General features: G+C 41.8%; 4 protein-coding genes across 4 annotated transcripts; 2 read left to right on the plus strand and 2 right to left on the minus strand.

Annotated features, from left to right (window-relative positions):
* Positions 1-3,153: 3,153 nt before the first annotated feature.
* Positions 3,154-3,606, minus strand: LOC103534331 (scale keratin). The gene has a single exon (XM_008500276.1). It carries the CDS (start codon positions 3,604-3,606, stop codon positions 3,154-3,156), a length of 453 nt encoding a protein of 150 aa, XP_008498498.1.
* Positions 3,607-8,280: 4,674 nt separating this feature from the next.
* On the plus strand, positions 8,281-8,772 carry LOC115599669 (scale keratin-like). The gene has a single exon (XM_030465154.1). It carries the CDS (start codon positions 8,281-8,283, stop codon positions 8,770-8,772), a length of 492 nt encoding a protein of 163 aa, XP_030321014.1.
* Positions 8,773-10,786: 2,014 nt separating this feature from the next.
* On the minus strand, positions 10,787-11,227 carry LOC103534330 (scale keratin-like). Its single transcript, XM_008500275.2, has one exon. The coding sequence runs from the start codon at positions 11,225-11,227 to the stop codon at positions 10,787-10,789; it is 441 nt and encodes a 146-aa protein (XP_008498497.2).
* Positions 11,228-16,158: 4,931 nt separating this feature from the next.
* LOC103534329 (scale keratin) lies at positions 16,159-16,608 on the plus strand. The gene has a single exon (XM_008500274.2). It carries the CDS (start codon positions 16,159-16,161, stop codon positions 16,606-16,608), a length of 450 nt encoding a protein of 149 aa, XP_008498496.2.
* The last annotated feature ends 3,349 nt before the right edge of the window (positions 16,609-19,957 follow it).

Here is a 19,957-nt window from a genome sequence, read left to right on the forward strand (position 1 = left end):
CGGGCCGTCCCCTGGCCTTGGAGCCAATCCGGAGCGATGGGTGCCATGCTCCCAGCCCCTTTGTACCTCCACAGCTCTGCGGGAGGCCGGCAAGGTTTCCCTTGAGAGGGAAAGGGAAAAGAGCCCTTGCTCTTTAGAAGGGCCACTTCCCTTGCTCTTTTCTCCTTCCCTATCCTCTCCTTCTACCAATTCCACTTTCTTTTCTCGCTCTTTCCCTTTTCTCCATCCCCCCCTTTTCACCCATCTCTTCCCCTTTTACTTCCCTTTCTGCTTCTCAGCACCCGTGCTCTATTACTCGGTGCTCCTCATTTCTCTGACACACTCACACACGCACACACTCACACCCACTCACACACCCCTGCCTTCAGAAAGCACAGCCTGCTCCCTTTGGCAAGAGCTTCTGCAGGGCATTTTGTCATGCTGCCAGCTCAAGCAGGGTCACTCAGAGCCAGCTGCCACAGCCATGTCTTGGCAGTTTGGAGGCAGAGCCTCCTGTGTTTCAGCTGGTGCCTGTTGCCTCTGGTCCTGCCACTGGAGCCACTCAGCTTTTGTTATCAGCAAATAGTAGCAAGTGGTTCTAGATTATGTGCCAATACCATTCATGTAAAGAAATAATTAGAGGTTTTCAGTGACAGATCCTTGAGTAACCTATGTAATGTTCTCCCTCCATTCCTTTAACTCCTGTATAACAGTAGACACCAGTGGAAAGGGTATGTCTATGAACTATCTTGCAATCACACATGAGCACACCCTGAACAGGCACCTAGCCCAGATGGAAAGTACGTAATCTTGTTACCTAGTTGTTAAGAGCTCTCATCAATCTTGTTATCTTGGGCTAGGCACTTGCTGTCTGACACAATAGACGTCTAATGGCGTGCTGCTGGGTACCTGCCTGACACTGCTGGGTGTGAGAAGCAGGGGAAATTTGGTAGCTGGAGATTAGGAGTTCAGTTGTGATCATGTATGACCTCATTGAAGCCCCTTAAGGACTGACATTGACTGCAAAGACCCTGGTGTTGAGCAGAAGGGAAATGGAGAAGAAACCAGGCACCCACGTGTTGGAAAGTTGACCCAGGATCTACCTCAGGCTGGGGGCAAAGAGGACTTTTCTCAGCACAAGAGAGGTGCCTGAGCCAAACAGATGCAAGGCTGGTGTGACACAGGCCAGGAATTTGGTTGTGGATTCATTGCCTCAAGCTATGTGAGGGTGGAGAGCAGCAGCAGGGACAGAGACCAGTTTCCCTGTGCCCAAAAGGTAGGAAGGAGCCTTTCTCCTCCACCTCATCTGCTTCAGCTCCTCACACATCCCAGGCACTCAGGGGCAAGGTCTGGGCTCTGCAAGCTCCAGTACTTTCCTAGACCCCTCCAGACCTCTCCCAGAACCAAGAGGGCAGACAGTGTCAGGGCAGAGAAGATGGAGAGAATGGAGAACCGTTCAGTCAAGGGCTTTTTTTGGCTAAAATATTCTCAGTGAGTATTTGTTAATGAGTAAAAATAAAATAGTATTTTCTTAAAATAAAAGCAAGATTTGTGAGTATCATAGACTAAATTTCATTTCAGTCTGCTGCTATTTATGGCACACAACTGTCTGACCTATCCAGTTACATTTAAGGTTGGAAGGAACACTGAAATTACCTGTTAAACTCAGACTTGCTAACCCATGGTACTGACAGAGGCTTGAGAACAAGACGTACATTCACGCAGGGAGCTTTTCTTTGAGACACTCTCAGACAGAGAGGTAAATCTTCTGCAATGCAATTGTTTGTATTCTTCTTACTTCTCCCAGATGACTTAGATTCAGCCAAAACTTCCCTGAGGCGACTGTTGTCACAGCAGTGAAAAACAAAAAAAAAGGAGAGGTAGTGTTTGACCTTTGTTCATCAGATACCAATCTTAAAAATCATTTCCCATTGTTTACCTGCTGCCTACTACCTACTGTTCCTTTTCAGAATATGCCTTGACAGAACTTCAGGCCACATCTTTTTACTTTGTCTTTGAACACAGTTTGATGTTTTCTAATACATCATTTGGGAATATGTAAAATCAAAAAGAATTTTAGCCCTTAATTAACTAGAATTAAAAAAAAAATGGACTAACTACAGATATCATATAATCATAGAATACTAGGGGTTGTAAGAGATCTCTAGAGATCATCTAGTCTAACCCCCCTTCCACAGCAGGATAATCCAGGGCAGGCCACATAGGAACACATCCAGGTGGGTTTGGAAAGTCTCCGGAGAAGGAGACTCCACAACCTTTCTGAGAAGCCTGGTCCAGTGCTCCCAGAAAACAAGTTTCTCCTCATGTTGAAGAACTTCCTGTGTTCTAGCTAAAATCCATTATTCCTTGTTCCTGGGCACTAATTAAAAGATATTTTCCCCTTCCTCTTGATACTCACCCCTCAGATATTTATAGATATTAATAAGATCCCCTCTTAATCATCTCAAGGCTGAAGAGCCCCAGTTGTCTCAGTATTTCTTCATAGGAGAGATGCTCAAGTCCCTTAATCATCCTCACAGCTCTCTGTTGGACTCTTTCCAGTAGATCCCCGTCTTTCTTCCCTCTCCTCTCTCCTAACAAGAATAATCAGTGTAGGCAGGGATAATTTCAGACCAGTAGCAATGCAAGAATGGGAAGAGAAGTTTCGTAGCTGCAGGACTGTGTGTGTGCCCAAAGGCAGCTCAGCTGGTGTCTGCTAGGGCTGAGAAACTGCCCTGGCCCAGCTGGTGGGGGGCAGGTGCAGACCCCATTGCTGGGCCTTGAAAGGACAAATGGACAGACAGGAGTTGGATGCAGAATTGTTTTATTGCAGTGCAGGAGAGAAGGCAGTGGAGGAAGACACAGAATGGAAGAGGCTTGTCCCTTCGGGCTTCAAGAGGGCTGTTTCTTCAGTTTTCTCCCAGGTGGTGGAAGTTTCAAGGGGAAGAAAGGGTCCTCTGATGGTGGTGAACTTACAAATTTGGCCACCGACAGGGGCAAGGGTATGAAGAAACAAATAGGGAAGGAAATGAAAAGTGTAATTTATAAAGCTGTTCTCACTCCACTGTATCAAGTGGAAGACTTCAATGCTCTGCCTCTTAATTCAGGACCCTCAGCTGAGGATCAAGATGCATTTTCCAGATCTTCTTTCATCAAGGGATATCTCAGTAGGATTTAGCAGGGCCCACAGCTGCCACGGCGGTTCTTGCTGTACTGGGAGGACAGAGGGCTCCAGGAGCCAGAACCATAGGATCTACCATAGCCGTACAGGCCCCTGTAACCCAGGGAAGATCCCCCAGAGCCCCAGCCCCCATATCCCCCAAGACCTCCATAGCCCAGGGAGGAGCCTCCATATCCCCCCAGTCCCCCATAGCCCAGAGAAGAACCCCCAGATCCATACAGACCCCCGTAGCCCAGGGACCCCCCATAACCCCCAAAGACAGGTGCTCCAGAGGATCCTATAACTGAATCCTGAGGGAAGGAGCTGAGGATGGGACCAGGGAAGGTAACAACAACTGGAGGGGGCTGGATCACAGTTGTGGAGTCAGGGCACTGACGGACACATGGTTCATTCCCACTGTCAGCAAGGGGCTGGGGGCGGCTGATGGACAGGTCGTAGCAAGACATCTTGCAGGGATGGAGGTCAATCTGCAAGAGGTGATTTTACCAAGTACAAGGTATTATTTACATGCATTAAAAGTGCTATAGAGTTTACTGACAAGAATGCTTTGAAGTACATCAATTTACCCATGTCAGATACAAATGAAAAATTGAAGCAGAACAGCAAAATTATTTGCTCAGATGCTTTTGTGAGTCAGTGGATCAGCAAAGATAAGGTCTCCAAGCATAGGGTATGTTGTTATGCATGATTTCATTACTCTTAAGTCTTCATTCCCACTGATCTCCTTTATGCTGAGCTTTGTGAGAACAAGGATTATAAGTCATTATCTATTCAAATTTTCTCAGTGACTTGTTTGATGGGACCATTACCAGGGTATTGCAAAAAACTATTATCCCAAATTTCCAAACATTCAAGGCAAAAAGATATTTACAACTAGCTTAACACCACAGTGGTTTGATTCTGGGCTCTGAAATCTTTTGCAAAAATCTCAACCCAAAAAGACTTGACCCCATTGATATGAAAAACCCATTGTTTCCTTTGTTGGTTCCTTACATTCCCTCCACAACATGTCTTTCTCTTGATTAAATAAATCTCTTACAGAGCATTTTCAGTAGCTCTCAGTTCTTCTGTGTCCCAGTCTACTAAGCCAGTGCCTGATCTCTGTTCCAGTTAATGTAAAAACACTTTGAGTGATCTGTAATAGAATAAACTGGAGATAATGGAAACTCTGCTTCTAAGCTTGGCGTTACTCTGAACCAGGAAGATTTAAGTTTTTCAAATAATTTCCTGTTACCCATATAAACAAAGAGGAAACCATTTTGAAAGAGTTGCATCATTTCTTCAGCTGTTGGAAGAGAACTAACAATGAACTTAATTTGCTGCCATATCACAAAGTTTTTCAGTTGCTTTGAAATTAAATGCCAACCCTGAATGCAGAGAACAACGGCCCGTAACACATTTAGTCAGTTTTGCAAGCTTTATCTTTTCAGTGTATTTTACTCACTAGTTCCTAATAGAAGAGACCATCCTTGATTAAATTGTATTGCAAAGAGCTATTCCTATAGTTGTAAAGAGAAGATTCAGACTTACCCAATTAGGTGAGAAGAGTGAGTGAAGGAAAGATTGGAAGAACCCTGAGTAGAGAGAGCTTTTATACAGTTCAGAGTGCCTGAGGGATGAGAGGCTGGTTTCATGAATGTGGATCTAAGTAGTTGACACGGCACATTTTTTGTATTGATAGCTCTGCAAAGTGATGAAATTGTTTCATTGTGCTTTTGTTTATTACTTGATTTCAATTATCATGTAACGTAACACACATATTACATCACACCGGGTTCTTTCATCTAAAAAAGTGATAGCTGAAATTAGTATCAGTTTTTCTCTCCTGAGTTGCCCCATGTAGTAAGCTACTTATACCTAAATATTCTTCTTTTGCTGTCTTTTATGACAATCATATTCGAACGTTTATCAGAAACAGCCTGTTGTGTGGGGTTTCTTTCAAAGTCCTTTATGTAAGTTCTCTTAAAATATAATATCTCTTAAAGATAAAAGCCTCAGGAAGATGGGCAATATTTTTTGTGTGTTGAGGTTTATTTCTGAGATGGAATCCATGGAGGATTCTCAGTACTCTCTGAATCAAATTATATTGTGAGCATTCCCAGGCACAGTATGGCAGACATCCAAAACAGGCTTAGTTTTTCTCTGACCCTCAGAATCAGATTAAAGCTGAATTTAGTTCCCCAAGATATCTGTGTTTTTAATACTCACAAAGAAAACCCTAAAATAATCAAAGTCTATGCTGAATTAATATCTAATTTTGTGATTTAGTGAGCTAGCTGTGTCTTTTTGTAAAAGGTATGAGTCTGAATCATGGGTCATCTACCACCACAACCTGTGACTCCTTGAATGCTGCTATCACTGCTGCCTCTGTACAATCCTAAACATCCACTGGACTGACTCCGTGACACATAGAATCAGTCTCAAGGAGAAAAGACAGCACAGAAGGAACTGTACCTTGGCTGTCCCATCACAGGAGACTTTCTGCTGTGTATTGGCCTTTTCAGCCACCAGCACACTTGCAGCAAGAGTGGGGAGACCCCTTCTTAAATCTTCATTTGGGAAGCCAAGCCATGATAATATATAAGAAGCCCTGAATTTAACTGTATTAGGAAAAAAACCCAACCAACCAACCAAAAACCAAACATCTTTCTTCTTTGAAAGGAAGAAGAGAGCTGAGAAGTGGGATTTCAGAGCAACAGACCAAGTCACAGTCTAATAGCATTAACAGCTCAGTGGATCTATCCCAGAATATGCAATTCTTGCTGGAATAAGAGCCATTTGCTTGTCTTGTAGGTTTTATTTCTGCCCTTCTTCAGGCATGTCTGCTGATACCTCTTGGCTGTTCAAAACTGCTGAGACCTCCTGCTTAAATCAAAGTCCATTCTCAGGTGTTAAAAGATTCCTACAACTCCTATTTCACTTGCATATACAGGAAATAAAATACACCTTTTAGATATTGAAGTGTCATCAAAGTGACATCAGTGCATATCTGAAATCCTAAGCAGTCAGAGACACCCAAAACTTTCAGCTTGGTTTGATCCACAAGTTAGAGAGGGTACATTTTCTTGAATTTTCCCTTAATTTTTAGCTTGCTCCTCAGGAGTCCTTGATCCTGGTCTACAACTTATCTTGCAGCTAACCCCATCACTGGTGGCATCTTTCTGTACAGAGCAATTGTAAGATGGAAATTCACTGGGCAAGGCTAATGCTGACTTTTGCTGAGGTTTCTTTCTTTGTCTATGCCATTATTGTAATACTATATCATTAGCATTTATCATAATCATCAACGTGGTTATCTTCAAACCACATATTATTTCTCAATTATAAGCTTTTCCAAACCTGGAGATATGTGCGGAGATTTCCTGAGCTGTAATGAAAAAAAAAACATCTCAAAATTTTACAAGAACATTCCAAGGGATTTTCAAGTGCCTCATGAACACCCATTACTGTGTCATAATTATATAAAAAGTGTGCCTTGTTGCACACACCCCACTATTATGAGATTATCACATTAAAATAGGTGAGTTAAGATTACCTGGATCTTTCTCATAGTCAGTTTGTTGTTTATAACATTTTCTTGACCTTCCTTTCTTTGATTTAAAACAAAATAAATTCATCGACTCTTTTATTAAAGAGTACGTTGGTCCAGAAACAGAAATCTGCTCATTTTAACTGAACTATCAGCAAAAACAAAACAAAAAAACCCCAAACCAGGTTACAATGAGGTCTGTTTTCATTGTGTCAAGGCTGGAATGCCTTTCAGTAGTTGTGTCTCATTACCTGATCTACTTCCTTCACTTGGTCTTATGCTCCTGTCTCTTTAACACTTAACAATAGGAGGAGAAAGCACAATAAAAATATAAAGGAAAACAAAGAGCCATGAAAAATCAGCTTCCATACACTTGTGAATGCCAGCTGAAATATTTCTCTGCTTCTGGGACTGAAAGACAACTTAGTACAGGACCATCCAAAAGCCTTTAAAAGATGCTTTTGATTACTGTGCTTGCCTTGCATTGAGTAGTTGGAGGCAAAAGTGCTAAGCTTGCAGAAAGGTGTTTTTATCCTTGTTACTCAATTTTGTTTGTTGATTACACCAAAAGATCTGTTGCTGGACAAAAGAAATGGATGTCTTCCTGTGATCCTAATAATCCAAGACTTCAATGAATCGAGTCAGCTTATTTCCTCCCCTAATGTTAAAGAGAGCAGTGGAATAACAAAAACCAATCCCACGCATACAGCCTGGAGACAATACAGAGGTTGTTGGTGATGTGTGCATGTCACACTGTGTGTGGGTTTGAAGTGCCTGCAATGCACATGCATTAAGTAAAAACAATTTCAGCACTTTGAGAAACCACGTGTCCTACAATTTGGGGTTGGTACCCAATTACGAAGTCAGGTATCGGATGCCTAATGTCCTCCAGGCAATCATCAGAGCTGTATAAAAGCTCTCTGCATCAGGTCTTTCTTATCCACTTCTCTCACCTTACTCGCCTTTGTGAAGCAGGTAGGTTGGATTTTGCTTAAACTTTGCTAAACTTAACTTGCTGTCAAGAACTCTTTGATATTTAACTTAGGACCCAAGTCCTCTTCAGTTACTGCCAGTGATGGGTAGATTGTTTGCAGCTAGAAATAAAAGGGTTGGTTCCTCATTTGTTACCAGGCCCTGTAAAGATAGGCTCTACAAAAGGGATAGTTTGAATCTTAAACTTGTAACATTTTAAAACTTCAAAGAATTCCTTGATTATTTTAGCAGATAAAGAGTATTTTCATGTACATGGTTGTCTATGGCTACATTTAACACAGTTCTGATGGGTTTTTTTAACAGAGAAGATCAAACTTATTAAGCAGAAACCATCAACTAATTACAGTGTAGCATTATGAAAATTTAATGCATCTGGAAACAAAGGTACAATTGAGAAGTGCATGAATTTATCTTACTGAAGTCAAAACAATCTTCCCGATTGCAGTGCTAGAAATAATAGCAATAGAAAATGTTTCCTTCCCAGATTTATTGCTGATACCCTCTTGGACTGCTTCAGCCCATCCTCATGCTTCGAATTTCTTTATTGTTAACATAAATGACCATGTTTTACAGACTAACTTCCCTCCATCCCTGCAAGATGTCTTGCTACGACCTGGCCACCACCTCTGCCTGCGGCGTCTTCCGCCCCCAGCCCCTGGCTAACAGCGGGAATGAGCCCTGCGTCCGCCAGTGCCCTGACTCCACCACTCTGATCCAGCCACCTCCAGTCGTTGTCACCTTCCCTGGCCCCATCCTCAGCTCCTTCCCCCAAGATTCTGTTGTGGGATCCTCTGGAGCTCCCATCCTTGGGGGCTATGGGGGTCTGGGGAGTTATGGATCTTCCCTGGGCTATGGGGGCCTGGGGGGTTATGGTGGTCTGGGGGGCTATGGAGGTCTTGGGGGCTATGGGGGCTCCTCCTTGGGCTATGGAGGTCTGTATGGCTATGGAGGCTCCTCCCTCAACTATGGGGGATCTTCTCTGGGCTATGGGGGCCACTATGGCTATGGGAGATCTTATAGTTCTGGTTCTTGCAGCCCTTACTCCTACCGATACAGCAGGAATCGCCGTGGCAGCTGTGGTCCCTGCTAAATCCCAAATTAAAATCCCAAGTGAGGTACAGCTGACAAATGAAACATGATGGTTTCATAGCTGAAGAGGTCTGAACCTCCGCTGCTCTGTTCTAAGATCGCAGAGCTGTATCTCTTCAGCCCCTTTTGAAGTTCTCCAAATTTGTACTTTCAGTTTCTGCCTCAACCTTCCTCCCTTCACATTTTCTTATTTTCTGGAGTAAACACGTGACAAAGTTGCTTTAAATTGTTCCCATTGATTCAACTGAACAGCTAAGAAGACAGATAGTCAATCCCATGTGAATGCTTCCTTGGCTTTTAAACAGCCATGTACATCTTGAAGGCTGTGAAAATGTATTTCTTTTCTCACTGTCATTAAAAGTTTATTGCATTGAAGTTGCCATGGTCTGGTGGGCTTTTTCTCATGTTTTTACCCTTGTTATTTGTTTTGGGAGAAGTCTAAACTGTGTAGGTGAATATCCTGCCCCCAAAATCATGGATCTCAAATGGACAAAAGCAGTGTGAAGCCCTCAGCTCAGAAGGAACTACTGTCCTGCCCTTCTCATTTTTCATTTGAAGATTATAGAAATTTTTAGATCAATCTGGCTTCTTGGTTGTACACCCACCAGTTACAGGTTAATAGTGGTAGAGAAAGAAAAGTAATTTTAAACTTTTTCCTGAAAACATTAGACTTCAGTAGAAGTTTCTTTCAGGTAAATCTTTGATCAATCTCTTTGAACTTCGGGCTCTCAAATACTTAAACTCTGTCCCCACTAATAGTTTCTGCAGAAAGTTGATTTGATTTAATTTACTGTCAAATCCTTAAGGAAAGTTTCCTGGGCCAGACAGTAGAACTTAAATCTGAAGTGTGGGTAATCATCTTTCTGTTTAATCATGAAGTCTAAGGCTTTAGATATATTTTCTGATGGAAAAACACCTACTCCACACAGCTACCCTTCATTCAACTACATTAGCAAGAAAAGCTGGAACAGATAGAACAGAGTTATGGTGCCTGGAAGCTTCAAATGTAGACAAACTCATTACCTCAGCATTGTTGTTGTGTTTCCCAATTTCTTCTGCATGCGAAGTTCTCCCAACAGAAACTTCCATTTCTAGCAGCTCTGATTTTCAGGCTCTCCAATGATGTTTCTTATCTAAAAGGTCCACTAGAGACACCACCTCTGAAGGCTTTTTCCTTTTTGCAGCTCCTCCAACACTCTCTCTCACAGAGCTCCATGTTAATACACTTCGACACACCCTTCCCACCTCCCTAAATCCCTTCTGACTCAGGAGCATCCCTCACACCTGAGGGCTTCATCTGTCCTCCTTTTCCCCATAATCTGTTTTAATCCAGCTTCAGCTGAGCCACCGGCTCTGATCCTGCTGTGGTCAAAAAAGACCTTCTAGTGGCTCATTATGGAATGGAAGGTTAATGTGTTTTCTTTCTAACCATAATGGAATTATTGTAACCCAGGTCAGCTGGGAAGGGAGGATTCCTGCTCCCAGAGGTGTGCACAGAGTGCAACAAAGGGTGACTGAGATGAGTGATTTCACCTGTGGTTTTCAGTCTGATCCTCATCCCCTGTAAGGATGTTTTCCTTACAGAAATGGAAGGAAAGATTTTATCCATAGCAGAAGAAATTAAAACAAAAAGCTGTATTTTTTTTTAAATGCAGAGTAGATTTTAATGAGAAATAAAGATTCAGAGAAAAACTTTGTAAAATATGAAGAATATGCAGCAGAGGCATTTCCTCCTATAATTGTTCTTCTTTTACTGGACAGTGAAATGCCATTTTATAAGAATATAAATTAAATGTTTTATGCTGCCCATTATACACACAGAAGGAAACAATCCTCAAAGACTATGAGTAGAGACAACGAAGAACTTAAGGACATGCAATGTGTTCCCAGCTCCACTGCAGTGGGGTGGCAGGGATGAGGACTTCATGACATCTCCTTTGGGACCAGTGCTGTGAATCCAGGTGGTATCTCGCAGTTGCCAATTATTCCTTACTCAAAGGATATTTCTGTCAGGTTTAGCAGGGCCCGCAGCTGCCACGGCCGTACCTGTTGTACCAGTAGGAGTAAGGGCTGTAATAGCCAGACCCATAGGATCTACCATAGCTATACAGACCCCTGGAGCCCAGATAGCCTCCATAGCCGCCCAGGCCCTCATAGCCCAGAGAGCCATAGCCCCCGTAGCCCCCATATCCATACAGACCCCCATAGCCCAGGGAGCCGTAGCCCCCATAGCCCCCATAGCCCCCAAGGATGGGAGCTCCAGAGGATCCCACTACGGAATCCTGGGGGAAGGAGCTGAGGATGGGGCCAGGGAAGGTGACAACGACTGGAGGTGGCTGGATCAGAGTGGTGGAGTCAGGGCACTGACGGACACAGGGCTCGTTGCAGCTGTCAGCCAGGGGCTGGGGGCGGAAGACGCCGCAGGCAGAGGTGGAGCACAGGTCGTAGCAAGACATCTTGCAGGGATGGAGGCAAGCTGCAGCAGACACTGATGATTAGAATAAATAGAAGACTTCAAAAAGACTTCAAAATTCAACAGTTTGCATTAATATGTTCAAATGCGGGGTTTTGAGGAAATAAATTGCACTTTGCCATTGTAATCCTCTCTTTTCTATAAGCAGAATTGCAAAAAATGTCTAGAAGATGTCTATGCATACAGAAGCAAAGGGAGATGTTCTGCTCAGCTCTGAAAGCGTTGTCCCTCATGAATATGCTGCAGGCACTGAGATATATTTCTACACCTTAAACTGAAAACTGAGAAGCAAAAACTGAGAGACCAAAATGACTTTGTTCAAGTTCATTTGATGAGTCAGTAGAAAAAATTTCAGTAAGTTTACATGAGATGCAGTTTATATGTAATTTAATTACAGTAGCTTCTTCTTCCCACTCATCCCAATTTTGCTGAGAGTTGTAGAAACAACAGATTATAGGACTGTCATTGCCTGGATTGCTCAGAAAGCCATTTGACAAGACAATAAAAGAAAGATGATAGCATCATTACCCCAGTTCTCACCTATGCTTCCTCTGAATGCATACAGCCTGGGCAACTTCAATATAAGTAGTGTTTTAGCTCCTAATGTCTTCCAGAAAACTTATTTCCAGTTATTATTTCCAGGATAAACCAGGGCTCCTAGCAAGAATTCACCCTATATTCTCTCTAAACTTCAATCTTTTCTCCAAGGGTGATTTTACTCTTTTACTCTACTCCACTCACTATGTTGCACATGTCCTTAGCAGGGTTCTGAGGAGGAAAAAGAAAGCAAGAAAGTAAAGGAGATCCAGAAGATTTGCAGTACCAGGATAATACAGACAACCTTCTCAGATACATCACTCATTTCGGGTTGCCTGCAGTGATGATGCATTTATTGAACACTGAACCTCATTTACAAACTGAGAAACAGAGTTTCTCAAGTAGGAAGTAGAGTCTAACTCCCTGTTCCTCACAGTAGTTCATGAAACTAAACCAAATTCCTAAGGACATCATCAAGTCACTCCAGGGTCAAGTATTTCTGACACAGACAAGGCCACACACCAAATAGGTTGATCTGCCACCCCAAAGCCAGCATTAGCATCTCTGTCCCAATGCAGATACACTTAACAGTATGAACAGTAGACGTCCAACTGAGGTTAAAATCAGAAATAAAAAGTTACACTGATAGCAACAGAGAAGAATCAGACTTACCCAAGTCACTAAGAAGTCAAGGGAAGTGTTTGGAAGAGCAGTGAGAGAGAAGAGCTTTTATATCAGAGGTCCAAGATCAACATTGGTTGCCCGCTCCAATTCCAAACATGTGTAACCTGTTGAGATGATGAAATTGCAGTGTTCATTATTGGAGTTTATGAGTCCTTTCAAATTTATTTGTAATAAGAACCTAAACATTACTTTAGATTATAGAGAATTATTTCATCTTGTGACGTCTTGGGGAAAATTAATACCTGGAACTATTCCAGTCACTTCTTTGGAACTACCACACAAATTACTAAACCATTAACTATTAATCTTGTATTAACACACGCAGAGTGTGGATTTATCAGAATTACAAGATGCTGTCATGGGCAAGATTTTTGTTTAAGTATATGTAATTCACATTACAACCTGCCAGGACAGAAGTTAAAGACTGTCAATGTGCTATGCAGAAAGTTTGGGATGGTTTCTGCATGTTTAACTTCCCCACCCACAGCTGAAGGACACAGCACCCTTGGGAGCTGATGGTAAAGTGGGAACAATTAGGCTCCTCTGGGGACCTGCAATGTGTGCTTCAGTCTCTTATTAGGGCTTATGTAGAAATTGAAATTTAACCTTAGGCAGAAAAAATGGTGAAATCCTTCATTTTGTAGTGCTAGGAACTCTTTTCATGCAGATATGAGCTGAACCAATTTCTCCATCCATCCATCCATCAGTCCATCAATCAGTCACTCACTCAAGGTTTTATTCTCTTACAAAAATGCATAGGGCTGCATCTGAAGAATTTCACACAGGAGATGTGGAGGAGAACTTCATCTTCCTGGGATTTGCTTTTGCTTTTTGAGAGATGAACTAGGAACGAGTTTCTGGTTAACTAAAGCTACAAAGGGATTTGAGATCCCAAATGGATTTTTTCCAGATATTGTTGGCTTGTTGTCAGTATAAAGATGGTTCTTGAAAATATCTAATAGGGCTGAGGAAACCCAAGGTTTTTCAGTACAAATGGATGCACTGGTATAAAAATTGAAATGTGACAGAAGGACTTTGAATTCTTGACTTTGATTCTCAGGAATTCATGACCTCCTGTAATACACTGATGTTCCTGCAAGCCCAAAGTCAGGGCTGAGCTGGCAGTTTTTGTGAGTGGGGAACAATGCTGAACTTGCAATGCACCATGCAAAACAAAAGCTGGTACGTCCCTTCTTTATAGATGTATTATTTAATATTACTGACTCTGTGACATAGATTATCTCTAAATTATGAGGTGGGTTTCCCAGCCTTTGAGGTGGTTGGAAGTTTTTTTCTGGACAATAAAACATTTCAAGCTTCCAGAGAGCAAATCTTTTCAAACAGCACAAACTACCCACTAATGGTTTGAGAATGCATTCTTAAAATTAGATTAAAGCCATGTACCTGGATTTAGGTGCCTAACAATTACGAAATGAAAACACATTAAAATATGTAAGTCAAGGTATTTGTGTCCTTGGTATAATCAGTTCATGACTAAATACTGGGGATTTGTTTATCTCCAGTTGCTTTCGGTATAGAATGAAAGATAAACTTTGAAATAAAATACTTGGTGTAGCTTTCTCATTTTCGGTTGCAATCAGACCACCGAAGCAGAGGATTTAATTATTTACTTGAGATGTTACAATTCTATCAATTATCAGCCTTTTTCCATGCAGATGTTTTCTCTGTCGTGGTGTGTCTCCAGATAGCTTTAGCAAGCTGCTGCTAGTTCTGTCCAATTTCATTTCTTTTCTCAGTTGTCTTCAATATTTCTTGATCTGAAGATGGGACTAAAGATAAATCCCTGAAAGATTTTGTATCAGAAGACAGATAATGTGGGTGAGAAATGCCCCACATTGCCTTGCAATCTCAAGAACCAAAAGGGTAAGGATTAGCTTGTCTCTAGATTCCAGCCTAGGCTGAAATAGAGTGAGAGAAATCTGTTAGGGAAATCAAAGTAGTTTAAAAGGATGTTTTGTCTCTGCCTTCTGCTTTAAATGGTCCAGAGGAGTTGCCAATGTTTGAGCAAAGGACAGGAGGAATAATTCAGGGCTGAATGCACAATGAAGAAAACAAGAGGCATTTCCCCAAGTCACTCATTCATTAGATGAAGCCAGTGTGGTCCTCAGGAGCAAAAGTCAAACAACAGGAAAACATTTATGGACCACAGGATGTTCTCTATGACTCCCTTGGGTGCAGAGTTGGTCTCACATTAAATAGCTCAAAGTTCAAATGATAAAGACCAAGGGTTGGACTCGATGATCTCTGAGGTCCCTTCCAACCCAGCCAATTCTATGATTCTATGAAGATGAGGACCCCAAAGTTGTTCTAATGAACACATCAGGTCAGGCTGTGAGCAGCCATGTTTTGCCATTAATAACGAAGAAGCTAAGATCATTAGTATAATTCCTGTTGTAACACCAAGGATGTGAATGGAATGATAACAGGAATGAATATGACATGTAACCAGGTGAGATGAAAGAGCCTTCTGTGATGAAATGAACCTATCAAATTTCATGAGACCTTGAACCAACAAATAAACAAATAGTCAGCAAAACTTTGAGGACCTATGTGTCATATTACTTTTGGGTTTGCCCCAATTATGCACATGCACAAATTATGCCTTGGGTGATCCCCATGATCTAGGGAATGGTATAAAAGCTTTCCCAGCTCAGTGCTCTTCATTCTACCTTCCTTGCTTTATTCACCTCTGTGAAAAAGGTAAGTGTCATTCTATCTGATCTCTTTCCTAAAATTTGAGTATCTCTTTTCTACCTGTTTCAATTGAGATTGGAATTATCCGTTTACTAGGAATTTTTTTTAGGATTTTACGGGTAACTTTTTGATGTGTGTCTATGTTTATGTATGTATTTGTTGAGGGGACAGGCCTGATCAAGAAGAATATGGAAGTATCATCTGAAGAACTATAGGAAAATAGAGATGAAACTAGGAAATCCTAGCATAGTCTTTATATTGCCCTTGCTTTCAGCAGGCAGTTGATCTCCACAAGTCTCTTCTAATACAATATTTTATTGGTTCTAGTATGGAAAAAAATGGTACATGGAAAATACTGATTCCTAGTCCTTCCATGGGTCTTCTTTTAGGTTGGATGAGAACTTACAGTGACATCCTTTCTGAAGATCTCCGATCTCAGCATAACCATCTGCAGTAGAAACCTAGGTGTAGTTATCTGAGCATCCCAGTTTCCCATCTGGAAAATCAGGCAAATAATCTTTTCACACATCCTGTAACTCTCAATCTCCTTTACAAGTATTTCAGGGCAGGGAATGCCTTGTTTAACCCAGGTTTATAGCAAGTTCAGCATATTGCAAGCATAATTTTTCGTTACTCCTTCTTAAAATACATTACAAGTCAATATTCTAGAGTTATTCTTCCATGCAACCATTAATTTGCCTTATGAATCTTGCTGGTTATCAGGTTATACTGTTAGTATAGTTTTGCTAGTAAAAAAAAAACTGGAAATGACCTTTTAGACACAGATATTGTAAAAGTGGCTGCAAAGCACAGTGGAAGCAATTTGCAAAGTAAAGTGCTGAATAATATTTTTGCAAAAAAAGGAGACCTGAAAGTTAACGGTTCATATGTCCAGCTTTCATACGATTTTTTCATTTTAAATTTGTGACTTTTATTTCCTCCTCAGTGTCTGCTGCAGCTTGCCTCCACCCCTGCAAGATGTCTTGCTACGACCTGTGCTCCACCTCTGCCTGCGGCGTCTTCCGCCCCCAGCCCCTGGCTGACAGCTGCAACGAGCCCTGTGTCCGTCAGTGCCCTGACTCCACCACTCTGATCCAGCCACCTCCAGTCGTTGTCACCTTCCCTGGCCCCATCCTCAGCTCCTTCCCCCAGGATTCCGTAGTGGGATCCTCTGGAGCTCCCGTCCTTGGGGGCTATGGGGGCTATGGGGGCTATGGGGGCTACGGCTCCTTGGGCTATGGGGGTCTGTATGGATATGGGGGCTATGGGGGCTATGGCTCTCTGGGCTATGGGGGTCTGGGGGGCTATGGGAGCTATCTGGGCTCCAGGGGTCTGTATGGCTATGGTAGACCCTATGGGTCTGGCTATTACAGCCCTCACTCCTACTGGTACAACAGGTACAGCCGTGGCAGCTGCGGGCCCTGCTAAACACACCTGGAAAACCTGAATAATGTACAAGTGAAAACCAAAATGTAGGTTTGCCAGTGAGCAGATGAGTGATGGCTTTGTGAAAGCACTCAGAAATCCTGTTCAGTGGAATGCCTCCTGCACCCTCTGCAACTGCTTTATATCCTTTGCTTTCTTCCCTGATATCTTCATGGATTCAATTCCCTGCTATGTTCTACTTTATCAAACTTGTGACTGAATGCAGCAAGACATTAACAGCAACTTCCAAAATGCATTTGGTTTTGACATCTCGGATATACGTTCTTGATACTGCAATATATTTTTGTTCTTTTCATTCTCATTAAAATTCTGTTGCATCTTTTAAAATAAGTGTGTTGTGGTTTTGTGTTTGTGTCTGAAATTTGCCAACTTTTCTGGGTAAAGCTGATGGTTGTACAACTGGCTGCAATAATATTGTGCAAACTGTTCCCACATAGTGAAAGTCTCCATGAGGAGCCCTTGCTAGGCATGTTTTACCACTGAATTACATCAACATGGTCACAACATGCTGGCCATAGATGAACAGGAACCTTCTTTCTACACATTGCTTTATTAGACTCCTCACTCTTGAGTGAGATGATTCTTTGCACTACAAGTGAGAATTTACACTCTGAAAATCAAGCTCTTGCTTATTCCCCTGCAGATTTCTAATCCAATATAACACAAACAATTACACCTCCATAACTCTTAATGGAAGACTGGTGAATGATATTTAATGAATCTCAGATTCTGTGGTTCTCTAGCACATAGATCCATGCTACGAAGTTCTCTTGCTCTCCAAAATTCTGGCTGTGTGCATATGACACTTCTTCAAAACCACAATAAGGACCCTGTGCATAATTTCATCGGATATCTGATTGAATCCTTGGATTTGGGACTGTTTTGGTTCTGTTCAAATTATGTACAGATTAAATACAAATAGAATTTGAGTAAATATTATACAGGTAGCCTAAAACTGAACAAAAATACTGCACTGTACCTGGTGTATCTTTTCATGTTATCAGTAACACATGTAACCATCTCCGGATTCAAGCAGATGCTTATCTCACAGTATAGTTTTCTTCATGTGGTTTGCATGCCAAAAGATCTTAGGCTACATTATTTTATTGCAGGAAGAAATATGGCTGAACATAATGTAACAGTGTTCAGAGAACATCCAACCTCAAACTGAGGGCAGAATAAGAGGAAAGGCAAGAGCTGCTGCACATACCCACATCCATGCTCTGTATCCTCTCAATACTCATCACCTAAAAAGTCAGCTGGAAATCTACTTTCTACATGATGAATTAAATAGCTCTTCCATTGAGAAGACACCACAGCTTCTACAACAGCCAGAAGGGATGTTCTGCTTGCTGCTGGGACTTGAAAATCTGTAAGAAAATCTGTTGTGGTCAAGACTACCGTCACAAAAGCTCCCGTAACAAAAGGAGCCTTTTAGTTTGGGTGCTGACAGGGATCCTGCTAAGCTGTCCTGAAGGAAGGAACTAAGTATCAGAGCTGGCAAGGTGAGGACAATGAGTGGTGGTTGAGCCACCGCCCTGAGATCAGCTCCTTGCAGCTATTGGTGCTGGACATGACTTGGCCAACTGGAAGCATGACTAAGTGTAAGCAGAACACAGCACAAATTCCCCTGCAGCAGGAAAAACAGCTTAGCTCTTGTGGAAGTGGGAAAGGCAGAGCAGTTTGGATCCTCTGAAACCCTAATCTAGACCCAGATCCATCCCACCTAATTTTAGTTAACCCACCAAGAGCTACTTGCTGCTGTGGATGAAATTCCTCAAGTTTGTATAAGCCCTGTAATTAAAGGATTTTTAAGTGATAGTTAACAGTTTCTTAGTGGAATATAGAAAGCCACATGCTTTCTCAGAGAGATGGCTGGTTTTATCCTATTCCTTACTGATAAATGTCAGTTCCACATTATCTGAAAATTGGTGTAAAAATCCTGCTGCTTTGTGTTATTGGATGAAGTGCCTAAGCCTCACCTGGCACCTGGGCACTCTTTCCTGTAATTAAGGAAGTTTTGCTTATATCCTTTTCAAGCTTTGGCTTTTTTCACATACAAACTAATTTGAAGCAGCAACTGGAAGGCCAGACAATTAACTATAAGGAGGACAAATCCTCTATGAAACACAGCAGTGTCTGAAGCCTTTGTGGGGCAGGAATACAGAGCAGTTTGTAGAACTTTAGTCTAAGGTTTTGATATCTGTTTAGCAGATTGTAAGGCTCCAAACTGAGCTGGTGAAGAGCTGGCAACTCCTATACAATCCAATGTGGAAGATCATAGAATGGTTTCATCTGTGGATGGGACCTTAAAAATCCTCTAGTTCCACCTCCTTGTATGGGCAAGGACACTAAAAATACCATCTTGAAAAAAGAAATACCATCTTAGCCCTTAAAATCTGCATTCAAATTGTCTCTTCATAAATGAGAGGACAAATTTTAATTTACAGAAAAAGAACAGTTTGATATCTAGAAAGTGCCTGGCTCTTCGAAGAAGGCAGGAAGAGAAATAAACAAAAGGTGGTTTTGAGGAGGGGCTTTTTATAAGTTCCTCAACCTGCCTGAGGTACCTGAGACTCCCATTAACACCAGCTCATATTTATCACACATGGTTCACCTCAAAATGATGAAAGAGTTTTGCTCAATATTTATGTTTATTAGTTGATTCAAATTCTCACGCCACATGAAATGTACATTACAAAACAAATATTTCTTTCATCTTAGCACTTAATTGGCAAGATTCATTCCCCGTAACGTTCCTTTAAATACAGTAGAATGACAGGAGAATTATGCTGGCTCCTTTTCTTTACCTCTTCTTTTATGGGTGACATAATGATGGTGGCTCAAATGCTAATCATAATTGCCATCTGCTTTCATATGCAGGTTTTCTCTCCATCCTTCCTTACCCATGCTAGATAAAGTGTAATTGATATAAAACACGGTGCCTTTCTTGTGAAGTCAGCAATCCTCATATGAAGTTGGAATGAAGATTTGCATGGGATGATTCAGGGGAAAAATCAGAAGATCCACTGCAAAGCACTTTTTAAAACTCCTCCGGATCCAAGCCTTGTCTCCCAGACTACCCAGCTGTATGGTTTCTTCACATCCTAGAGGTAAATTCATTGGTCACAACCAACAGTGATAAACATCTAACAAACTTCTTAGGCAGAATACACACAACCTTTTAGATATATATACATTTAGGAGGCTGAGCATAACTTTAAGGCACAGAAGAAAGGCTGATCACCCATAGTTAGACTGGGAAAGTCCTAGGAAAAGCTTTTAAAACATGAGGACCAAGAGAGATGCTGCAGATCTTTGTGCTACAGAC

Source organism: Calypte anna, chromosome 25 (assembly GCF_003957555.1).
Source record: "Calypte anna isolate BGI_N300 chromosome 25, bCalAnn1_v1.p, whole genome shotgun sequence".
NCBI lineage: Eukaryota > Metazoa > Chordata > Aves > Apodiformes > Trochilidae > Calypte > Calypte anna.

Bases quoted from the DNA above. Each gene is read 5' to 3' on its own strand.
- LOC115599669 (XM_030465154.1), top strand. From the start codon at position 8,281: ATGTCTTGCTACGACCTGGCCACCACCTCTGCCTGCGGCGTCTTCCGC.
- LOC103534330 (XM_008500275.2), bottom strand. From the start codon at position 11,227: ATGTCTTGCTACGACCTGTGCTCCACCTCTGCCTGCGGCGTCTTCCGC.
- LOC103534331 (XM_008500276.1), bottom strand. From the start codon at position 3,606: ATGTCTTGCTACGACCTGTCCATCAGCCGCCCCCAGCCCCTTGCTGAC.
- LOC103534329 (XM_008500274.2), top strand. From the start codon at position 16,159: ATGTCTTGCTACGACCTGTGCTCCACCTCTGCCTGCGGCGTCTTCCGC.